The sequence below is a fragment of the Zingiber officinale genome, chromosome 8B (assembly GCF_018446385.1).
Source record: "Zingiber officinale cultivar Zhangliang chromosome 8B, Zo_v1.1, whole genome shotgun sequence".
Classification (NCBI taxonomy): domain Eukaryota; kingdom Viridiplantae; phylum Streptophyta; class Magnoliopsida; order Zingiberales; family Zingiberaceae; genus Zingiber; species Zingiber officinale.
Window position 1 is genome coordinate 45,416,732 of NC_056001.1, and position 12,016 is coordinate 45,428,747.

A 12,016-nucleotide genomic window follows, 5' to 3' on the forward strand; every position below is an offset into this window, starting at 1 on the left:
GGGAGATGAGCCCCATAAGTTCAACTGACTTTGGGTTCTCTTGGATTTACATTGGGAGCCTTGTCTTTAAGAAGTAGGCAGCTGAGCCTCATAGATCCGACCCGCTCTAAGGCCGCTTAGGTTTCATTAGGAGTCCTACCTTTGAGAAGTGGGGAGTTGAGCCTCATAGGTTTGACCGGCTCTGAAGCCGCTCGGGTTTAGGCTGGGAGCCCTGCCTATGAGAAGTGGGAGACTGAGTCTCATAGGTCCGACCAACTCTGAGACCGCTCAGGTTTATGCTGGGCATCCTGCCTTTGAGAAGTGGGGTGTTGAGCTCGGTAGGTCCGCTCGGCTTTGTGGCCTCTCGAGTTTATGTTGGAGCCCTGGCTATGAGAAGTGGAGAGTTGGGCCCTGTAGGTCCGACCGGCTTTGGGGCTGCTCGATTTTAGGCTAGGTGCCCTACTTCTAAGAAGTGGGATGTTGTGCCCTTTAGATCCGACTGACTCTAGGGCCGGTCGACTATACGCTGGGAGCCTTGCCCATGAGAAGTAGGGAACTGACCCCCGAAGGTCTGACCAACTCTAGGGTTATTCAACTATACGTTGGAAGCCTTGCCCATGAGAAGTGAGGGGTTGACCCCCGAAGGTCTGACCAGCTCTAGGGTTGGTTGACTATATGCTGGGAGTCTTGCCTATGAGAAGTGGGGAACTAACCCCGAAGGTTCGATCGGCTCTAGGGTCGGTCGACTATATATTGGGTGTCTTATCCATGAGAAGTGGGAAACTGACACCCGAAGGTCCGATTGATTCTAGGGTCAGCCGACTATACACTAGGAGCCTTACTCATGAGAAGTGGAGAGTTAAGCCCTGAAGGTCCAATCGACAATATGGTAGGTCGACTATAGGACCAGTCGACTTTATGTTGGATTCCTTGCACATAAGAAGTGGTGAACTTGTAGGGATCTTATGCAAAAAAATAATTCAATGTAGTGAAAAAAGGATCTCTCCAAAGATCCTTGTGGATACTGTATACTATGTTTTCCTATTCTATCAGATAGAATAGTTACCTTTGTTGTGTGAACTAATATTGTCGACAGTAACTTTGTTCGGATGTAGATCTCAACACGATCAGCACATTTGCGCCTCTACGTTCTCTGTCCATCTCATGAACTCATGACTTGGAGAAGAAATAACCTTTATCATGCTAGTGACTACCCAAGGTTATTTCTTTGGCCAAGAGAAGAAGAAGAAGAAACAAAAAAAAAAATGGATGACCATCACCCAAACGGTTACTTCACCTTTATAAGGATACTTCACAAAAAAGTTAGTTTACCAAAAAGATTACTTTATCAAAAATGTTACTTAACCTAAATGTTACTTTTACAAATGACTTTTATACTTATCCAATGAATACAAAAGGTATATACCTTTTAGTCTCCCTTTTTTATGAATACTTCATTAATCTCTATTAATGGTCATTAATCTTCTTTAGTGAGTCGGATGCTAATATATTGGATTAATCATTAACTCAATAAGTCATTAACCTAATAAGTCAATGAGTTTAGTCAAAATTCATTTGAGTTTAATTCAACGAGTCAAATTCGGATTAGACTCAATCCTATGATCCATCTCTAAATCAACATGTTTTTTTGTATATGACCCAATATACTCTCGTAATGTTGGTAATGTATTTAAAATCATTTTAGATACATAAGCAATGAGTGACATCTAGAAATGCATCATTATTATCCAAGTGATGAGAATGTCGAAATTTGATCTAACCTTTCTGTGTCTATTATCTTGCATGACTCAATCTTTCTATCCTTGATATCTAGATTGATCAATGAGGCATAGAACATGTCATCCTTTTATCAATCTTTATATTTCTTGATCTTTAAGTAGACACACTGAATCAAATAAGCTCAATATCGTATATTGACTCATTTGAGTATGATCATGCATTCTTGTGTGCTATTAATCAAGGGATCCATAGATATCACTTTCGTCATATGGAAGTGATAGATCCTATCTACATCACTCACATCCCTCCGTATAACGTATTACTGATACTAATAGAATTGACCCTTAAAGGTTCGCCCAGCTCGAGGACTGATCGGACATATACACCTTGTTTTAACTTTAACTACCACTTCGTTCTAACTTTGACTCTTACCTCATCTTGACCATCGACCCCACATTACCTTTAGGACCACTCCTAACGGGTTATATCATCATCATTTGTTGAATTATCATTATACCTGTAGTTACCTCTCAAGTTCTTTTATTTACATACTTAATATACACATCAAAATAATAAAATAATATAAATTTAATTAAAAAAATAAAATAATAATATAATTTTTAAAAATCATAATTTTTTATTCAAATTAAATGACACAATATATTAAATCAAAACTTATTTATACATCTCCAATTAATTATTGAATAAAACCCATCTAGTCTTAGGAAAAAAAGAAAAAAAAAATCATTATCATTTAAAACATTTTCGGAGCTTCAAATAGTCTAGTTAGGCAAGTACTCGACAGGTCTCACACAACTTCATGTGGTCCTTAAGCGCTAGGGTGATTACGATCATCAATGGAACACCTAAAATCTTTCAAAGTGCCTAGCGTTTGTCATAAAACACAACAGGAAGTCTGTTAGCGAAATGTGCAAGTGCAAGTGCAAGTTCAAACTTATGCATCTTTGGCGCTAGCTTGAGGCCCTGTAAATAAACACGGAAGAATTACCATACTGCAGTTCGATAAACAGCAAACAACCAAACATCCATCAAGCAAGCACCAATTGACACAGCCGATTCAAAAGCTGAATAAGCGCGAAAATCAACCGCCATCAGAAACTAGCATCAGCCCACAAAGTCGTGGAGCATTTGGGTTCCAAAAGGCCTCATTTGCTGAGGATTTTGCGGCCCGCCGTCGTGCTTCAAGCCCAAGGTCAATGACACTGCTTCAATCCCGCCGATGTCCATTGCATGCTGGTAAGTCGCGAAGCTCATCAGGCTGTCATCCATGCTTGACAGCATCTCACACTCCTCAACCCTCGATCTCTTGTCTCCTTGCCATGGTTCCAGATTCTGGCAGCTCTCATTGTTGAAGACGGGATACATGGAAGTGCAGCTCATTGGTCCGATACATTGCTGTTGTGGCCTCGGATTGCTGGCAGAGCATATTCCGTTGTCAGTTGTAGGCCTTGTGTCTCTTGAATTGGCTGAATTGAGATCCATTCCACCCATTCCCTTGCTCTCAAGCATATGAATCTCTTCTATCATAGGCTTCCATAATCGCACCCGGGCATTGATGAACCAGTTAGAAACCTACAATCAGTAACAGAATTAAATAACAACTCATCCTGCATTATAAGAAACTGTTTTCACGATTCAAACCAATGATCTCCAAATTATACGGTAGCAAATTTACCATTGGGCTATATAAAATTAGTATACTGTATTTTAGAGACAATCATAGAAAACGAAGACATACCTGATTCCGCGACAAGCCAGTCTGGGTTGCTAGCATGTGCTTATCTGTATCTGTTGGATACCTAAAGATGAAACATGAAATGAATGCTAAACTTAGTCCAGATTTCACGATAACCATCCTAAAAGAACATGAATAAGGGCGCTCACGGGTGAAGGAAATGCTCGAATAACCAGGCCCTTAGAACAGACACGGCGCGCTCTGGCAACCCCCTCTGAGGCCTCCAAACTGGCTGGTTGTTCTCCATGAAACCTAGAGTACTGTTTTCACCCATCTTTTGTTTCCGAAGATTTTGATCCAGGTACTTCAGCCGTGGTGTCGCCGTAGAACTAGGCGATGAGATGAACTCCTCACCGAGGGCTTTGCTTATGTGCCTTATCTGATCTGATATGGCAGTCTTTAAGCTTCGGAAATGTTTTGAGATGGTCTTGAGAGCTAGCGAAGCGTATGGTATCGCAGAACTGAGGCCAGCAACAGACTCAAAGGAGGAAACTACCATTTGCATTTGTTGGTGGTACTGCTTATATTTTTTGCATACCTACACAATCCAAAGTGCCCGCTAATTAGGATTGGTACAGAAACTTCTGTTAAGATGAAGCATGAATAAGACATCAAAACAGTTAACCCAATTTGATGAAGAGACTATCAAGTCACATGAAATTCAAATTTAAAGATTCGGAGGTAGAAGTGCAATGAAAGCAAGTTTTAAAGACACTTCAAGAGAAAAGGGGGAAAAATCATAAATAATGGTGTAGAACAATAGCATCCACTTAATTAAGAATCATTTATTAAAAATAGAGCAGGAACGACGGAAGTTGAATCATAATCCTGAAAGAACTGGTTAGAAGATCAGGAGACTGATTCCTTCAACACAAAAAACAACCACCTATACATACATGAATTACACCTAGAATTTCAATACCAAAGCCTAGTCGCCCACTAAACAATTTTATAAAGACTATCCATTACATTCAACATAATACAGTAAATTTATCATGCAAACACAAAGAAAAATGGAAATAAATGGCAATAAATACAAAAAAAATGTCTATTTTTTATGCATCTAAAGCAAAATTTTAATTGATATACTTGTGTTTTCAGTCTTTCGCTGATACAAATAGGGAGACTGATTGAAAGCAAATGCACACAAGGAAGGGTCTTCTACTCTTCTTTACTCTTTAAAATTCTATCTTAAATTTCTTGTCCTCATCACTGCTCAAAATTGCCAAGAGATTATTCGTTTAACCTCTTACTAATACTCAAACAACCACTAAGATCAAGTGTCTCATATATTTCTTTCTCAAAGTTGATTGAGGGAAATTCTTGTTGATTTTGATAAATTTGTAAACCTGATTCAAATGTGATTTATATCTCAATTAAAATCTATAAATTGAATTTTTTTTAAAAAATGTTTAATAACTTCATGAAACAAATAATAATTTAACAATCACAGTAATACATTTTGATTATTTATTGCCTCCGTGAAGTTAATTAATTATCTAAAGCACATTCATAATCAGTTAATTAATAGTTTTAAAAATGAATTTATTAAAATAATAAGAATAATATGATATTATTGTTAGAGCAATTGACCCTAAGGTTTTGATATTTATTTAACAATATGTTAAATGAGTTCTAATCAAGGTTGACTAAGTTAATTAGAAGTCCACAAGTCAAGACTGACCTAGGCAAAGGAAAATTCAAACAGATTAAGGTTGATTGAATATTTAATAAGGAAATAGTCTAGACAGATCAAGGTGACCAAATGCTCGGCAAGAGAAAAATTCTAACAGAGTGATCCTTAGATAGTAAGAAACAAAGTTGTAAATGAGTCAAGCCGAGCTCAAGCTGGCTCGAGCTTGGATCGATTTATACTGGCTTGACTCAAGCTTGCTCAAGCATGTAGAGTTGAGCTCAAGCTCGATATTTAATTATGAGCTCAAGCTCAAATTTTTTTATTATTTTTTAATAAATTAATTAATATATTATATATTATAAAATATATAAAAATATATATTATTACTCGCTCGTTTTGCTCAACGAGCCAATAATAATTAGGCTCGAGTTCAGCTCAAGCTCGGTTCGAGCTCAAATCAAGTTTTGACCAAACCACTCACAAGCGACTCCCTAGTAAGAAATCTTGGAAAACATGAATTCCACGCAAGAGGAAAAAATCCTTAGGGTATGAACCTTAGATAGTAAGAAATCTTGGAATAGTGAACTCCAAACAAAAGAAAAACTCTAAGAGAGTAAATCCAAGGTAGTAAGAAGTCTTAGAGGAGTGAATTCCAAGCAACTGTGACCGAGGTCGACCAAACCAACGTATTTGAACAACCGAAATACACTATTTTGCTATACTATTGTGCTAACTCGGTATTGCAGGAAAGTGCTAATGAATTGGGTTGATTAGTCAAGCAGAAGAAATCCAAATAAGTTAATTGGACTATATATTTCGCGGATAACTTAAGGCAAGTCCTTGACTTTCCAGTAATGGAAAGTAGTGCGTATGTGTCCCATTTGGGACAAACCTTAGGTGTTGATCTAGCTAAAGAAACCAACGGAGATTTTTAAATCGAGGTTAGTCTTTTCTAACTCTATTTGGATTATTATAATCTATTATGATAATTTTGTTTTGTAGTAAAAAAAAATTATGAGACTAAAGTATTCCGTCGATCAAACAGGGTGGTTTGATCTATCGATCAGAGCAGATAGGCATAGATCATCAGTCGACTGATCAAGAGGATTAGTCAATCAGACACATAGAAAGAGCAAATCAGATGAGATCAGATCAAACAGTAAAGAAAGTTATGGTCCAGTCTAATCATCAATAGATCGAACAAGCAGATTACGTGAGATTGATCTAATCGAATTGAAGGAAGGAAAGATTAGGGTCCAATCGATTGATAGGACGTTCAATGGACTGAATGTTTAGTTGACCGGATAGAGGTTATAAAGAAGCCTCGAGATCCAAGGCTCTACAATCAATTATCTCATCAATATCTCCTTTCCTCCTTTCCTCCTTTCGTGCAAGCACCACTGTTGCTACACCAAGAGGCTCTCTAACAACCTATGGCGAAATATAACATCCTACATTGTTGTTATATTGTTCACATAATTGCAATTACATTAAAAGGGATAGTAGCTTGTTTTATCTTCTTCATCTCTTGTACATGTTATCTCTTCTCTAAAAATTTTTTGGAAAGGAGAATATTAGTATATTGTCCATTTGAAAACGGTACAAGCAAATTGTGGGCCTTGAAGGAATAGTCGCCGGACTATGAACCGAGTTCTTAGTTTTAGTTTTCCGCTGCATCTCTGTTTGATTTTTGTAAAAGAAAAGAAAGATTTTCAAACGAACTATATTCACCCCTTCTATCTCACAATTCAGTCCTACAATTACTAACTTGATAATAATGATAATATGTCATTATTAATTTACTGCATTACTATTTTTTATTTTTTTTTGTTCTAATATTTATTATTTATAATAGATGTTACAAACTATATGATAATTGATAAATAAAAAGCACATGTTAATATGATACATTTTATATCTGAAATAATTTTACTTAGTATTACCAATTTCCAACCAAAACCTCCGTGTGAAGATTTTGAATATTTTACTTGTTTTATTAATTAGCATCTTATTTTTTTTTAATATTTTGGCTAATTTTACAAATAGTATGTGAAGATCAAATTTTAAAAATAAAATAAACTTAATTTTAATTAGGAAAAACAAGTTGATTGAAAGAATAGGATTATGCCAAAATATTTCAGCGGAATCCCCTTCAATGAGAGAGATACAAGTACAAATTTCACACACTAGACATATTCATAATCTCTACTCACAACATAAATACATGAACTATATAAAAGTCCCTCAAAATAATTTGTCATAAGTTTACTTTAACATTTTCTCCATGTTGGAACACCTTTTATTCTCATTTATTTTTGGGTCATGTAATTAGTTAAATAAATGCCAGTTAAATTGTTTTAAATATCTTAATGGGTTTAACTCAAGTTATTTTTAAAATGTAACTCGTATATCTAAGTTTGATTAAAATATAATATATATTGAATCATGATGCATATGAATTATGAAACCATATAATATACTCATATCTCATTATAGATAATTTTTTTATATAAAAAAAAATCAATAGGCTATAATAACTAATGCACAGAAACATAACCTAAACCTAGCTAGGGTAATTTTCTTTTGTTATGCCATGATTAACAGAGATTTATTATACAAGAACGATCTCCACAAAGACACAAAAAGAATCCTATTAACTATGTATTAAATAATACTGGCTATTACATCAATTGTACACCTACAATGAATATTATACCTAGCCAAGTAGGCCTATCAAACTATTGTATACGTATAGTCAAAATCAATCAATCAATCACCTCAATTCCAAAGTAATATGAACTAATTAACACAGATGATGGGGGAAAGAACATCAAATAGAGATTTGGATAAGGAGCTAGAAATCAATGATTTTTTTTTTCTCTCTTTATTCTTCTTTTATTTTTGAAAAGGCGAATTGAATGAAATTTGTGAACCAATTACCTCTTCTTGCATTTGGAGTAGCTTTGCCTTCTTCTGTTGGAACTCCGGCCGATGAATCTTGGAAGAAGTAATGGAAGTAGTCCCGGCACTTGCTTGCTCAACTCGGGCCGCCTCCGGCGCCGAGCCATGCAATGCCGACGTCGATGCTGCACTAGCGCAACCGATAGATTCGCTGTCCTTCTCGCTGGGTGGATCGGCGGTGCCGTAGCACCGCTTTGAGAGCTTGGAGCCGGTCACTGAGCTGCAACATTCGTCGAGCAGCAGCTGCGCCGGCCTCAGGAACCGGGAGTTCTTCAAGATCGTCGCGTAGCCGGTGAATGGCCCCAGAGGGCCGGCGCCGCGGCCCACCACGTCTTGCAGCGACCCGCCGCTGCCGGTGAACGCCCTATCGCAGATTGAGATCTTAGGGTGCGCGGAGGAAGGCCCCGCAGCGACCGACGCTAGGGTCAATGACAAGCCTCGTGATGCTCCTCCGACCACGACGGCTGCCTCGTCGACGCCAGTCCACTCCACAGGCATGTGCCTTGCGTCCATCAGGGAGCTGGCAGCGCCGCCGTGTGCGTCCGTGGCGTAGCTTGGCAAGAAATGCACCTCGCCGGCGCCGCCGCATCCGTCGACCGTCGACCATGAGCAAGGCGGGGCCTGCGCGATCCCCGACTGCAAGTCTGCGACAGCTGGGTCGTGGATCCCCGTCGTAAACCCGCTGATTTTGGGCTGATGGCAGTAGAGATGAGTGTACGGCGGCGGCTGCGGCGGCGTCAGCGTCCAGTCGCATGCGGATTGAGGCTGGAGGGCGACGTCGCCCAAGATCACAGTAGACGAAGGGGCGCCCAGAGGAACCTGGCCGCCGGAAGCCGCGAATTCCTGGGCGGCGGCCGAAGCCGCGGAGGAAAACATGATCGAGTCAAGGCCAAGGCCGGCGTCGAGCGGGGGATGAAAGAGATCGTACTGGAGGCGGAGCTTGTCGCGGCGGCTCTGTTGGGCGACGTGGACGTCCGGCCGAAAGCCGCTCATGCCGATCCCGCCCAAGTTTGCGGTGACGGTGGTCGGCCAAGAGACATGTGTTGGTGGCGGCTTAACTTAAGGGAGAGAGAGAGGGGGGGAGAGGGAGGGCCGGGGAAAAGAGAAAGAGCGATGCAAGGCTTTTAGAGGCCAATAATTTGCTAGGCTATATATTCAATCCCCCTGTATCTAGCTTCTGCCCCGAATCCACAGCAAGTACAAAGCGAGATCACAAGAGAGCAAACGACTGTAAAGCGAGTGAGAGAGAGAGGAAACCAACAAAGGGATGGCGATGGTGGCTTTGAGGATTCCAATTCCATGCGTCAGAGGGAGTGCACATGGACGCACTGCTGCTGCAGCAGCAGCAGCAGAGGCAGGCAGGCAGGGAAGGATCGATGTGGCAAAGCAGCGAAGGGAGAGCTTTTTATATCTGACTTGCTACAACCCCCTTCACGACAACGACGCAGCGACCCCACTCATCTTCCTCTCCCTCGATCCCTTCCCCATTCGAGCACTCTGTTTTTATGCGCGCGCAAAGCATAGCTGAGTTTTTCTCTGTTTTTTCTTTCTTTCCTCTTCCACGCATCGTTTCATTAGCAAAAGCGACTTCGTGGTTAGCGACGGCAGCCGCAGAATGCCATGAAAGGGATAAAAAACACGCAGTAGAGAACAAAACGGCAGGGAACAACGCTGCTTGCTTTTTTGGTGGGAGGGAGAGGAAAAGCCATGACGAGACCGCGGGCACCCAGAACGACCGTTTACGAGCCGCAACGTTCGCGACGGACGGCTGAGATCGCCTCCACTTCCAGTGCCACCGGTCCCACCCGCACACTAAACCGCCATGCCCCTTTAATTTCTCCTCCGTCCCATCCGCACCCGTCGTGGACGGATGCGAGTGGCGGGTCGGCGACCAGCGGGCGGCAATAATACGGCGAAGGGGGTGACGTAATGTGAGGTGGGGTCGTGGATTACCGGGAAATGGGGGCGACTCCACTGACTGCAGAGATCTTTTGCTTCGCGGTCGAGTGTTCGTCTTCTCCTTTCCCGATTCCCGATGAACCATCCATCGCCCCCGGCCACTGTGCGCGCGCGTACGGTCTCGCTGCCCCATCCTCATCCTCCCACACCTACGACGACAACTCCAAATCCCAGCCTGAATCGCGCGGCTTCTCCGATTCACTATCGTTCGCTTGCTTAAACTCCAGTACTGGCGTCGAGAGGCCGGCCTCCTGCCGCCGCAGGAAGAAACCTAATCCACGCAGTCAACCCTGCCCCTGCTCCACCCCCCATGGCAGAAGGAAGGGCTACTCGCTGAGCTAGTGGATGCACCAGGGCAGCAACAGCAGTAGCAGAGGAACTTCAATGCTGTCTGCTAGTACTGCTACCTCGGCATTAATGAGATAGCAAAGTTCAACTCCCTGTTCTGAACCAGCGTGACTTGACGGTGAGGGCGACAGAGTGAGGAATTTGAACGAGGTGACCTTTAATCTGACGGGGAGAGCCAATGAGATGATGATCTAGCGAGGGGTTTAATTAAGAGGAGGAGAAGAGCCTTAAATTGAGTGTAATGATTAAGGAGGAAGCCTGGGAATGTGAGCTCGGAGGGAAGGACACGAGGACAGTGAGAGGAATGGAAGGAATCGGCTTGACCGCCCAATGAATGCGCTGACGGCAGAGACTGGCGTTGCGTGCCGATTTAATGCGCATCGACGCGATTGGACGGTCCAGATATTATGCGTGTCATGGGAGCGCTCCGCTATGCCGCAATCGTCCAAGGTTCAAATTAGCATTGAACCAAAATTTAATTTTATAATTTATGCCGTATTAAATCAATATTATGTTAGTTTTTAAAATACAATATTAAAGAGGTGCTGTCCTTTAAAACTCAGTATCAATGATGTTATTTTGAATGTAATATCTGATGGGAGGAATAAAATAAAAAATAAATATGTGATTTTTTTAGAGAAATTTAAATGCTCAATGCTTCTTTTCATAATTTTGTAATTTCAAATGTGCTCGAATTAAATTAAATGTATCATTATGGCATAATTCTCCTAATTAAAATCATTGTAAGGATCAATTATTAAAGTTTGCCCTATATAATGTAGGGAGAGCATAAGATGTTGACTATCGATTGATGGGTCACTAGGGTTCCGAGTTGGATTCCTATAATTTGTAAGGAATGTAGTAGGGCAAGAGATAGTGGAAGACAAGGAACTATTATTTGTTACAATTTTTGCCATCACAAGTACATTGATAGAGTCCTTCGTACAATAGTATCTTACTTTTTAGTTAAAGATTGAGCTAAATTCATGCCTCATATTGAATTACGGAATTTTTACGACACATCTAACTTTTTAATTTTTAAAAGAAATATTTATTTCTCATTTTATCTATCCGCCTATTACTGTCATATTATAGTTAAAGAATAACACCACTGTAAATTAGTGATAGAAGTGTTAAAGATAAATTTGATTCATCAATATGACCCGAATTAATATAAAAATTATCGAGTTAGGGTTAGGAGTTTTAGGATTTTGATAAGATCGAGTTTAACCTAAAATCTGACTTGATTGATTTTTATTAAGTTGGATTCAGATTGAGACTTAAATTTAAATTTAAATTTAAGATGAAATACAATTATTTCTCTTATCTATGAGTAAAGTAGAATTCTACCTTAGAAATTCGGGAGTTGTATTTTAAATTAAAATATTATTATTATGTATTTTAAAGTTTTATTTAATTAGTTTTTTAAAAGAATAATAGAATAATATTGTATCGTAAAAAAATAAGATTCAGTCGATACAATCGATCTCATGTTAAAGTTAATCAGATTGACCAAACTCGGCTTGACTCAAACTTAGGTTTTGATATTTGATTAATATGTTAGTAAGATGTAAAGTAGATTAAGGTTGACAGGATACTTGACGATGTCAGTAGTCTAATAGGCAGTTGGTACGAGA

The 12,016-nt window shown here is 40.0% G+C and overlaps 1 protein-coding gene across 1 annotated transcript; it reads right to left on the reverse strand.

Annotated features, from left to right (window-relative positions):
- Positions 1 to 2,706: 2,706 nt before the first annotated feature.
- LOC122017237 (BEL1-like homeodomain protein 8) lies at positions 2,707 to 9,941 on the reverse strand. The gene is made up of 4 exons (XM_042574798.1): positions 8,052 to 9,941; positions 3,625 to 4,013; positions 3,479 to 3,539; positions 2,707 to 3,312 (listed from the first exon to the last, which is right to left on the reverse strand). Exons 1-4 carry the CDS (start codon positions 9,063 to 9,065, stop codon positions 2,845 to 2,847), a joined length of 1,932 nt encoding a protein of 643 aa, XP_042430732.1. The 5' UTR covers positions 9,066 to 9,941; the 3' UTR covers positions 2,707 to 2,844.
- Positions 9,942 to 12,016: the final 2,075 nt, after the last annotated feature.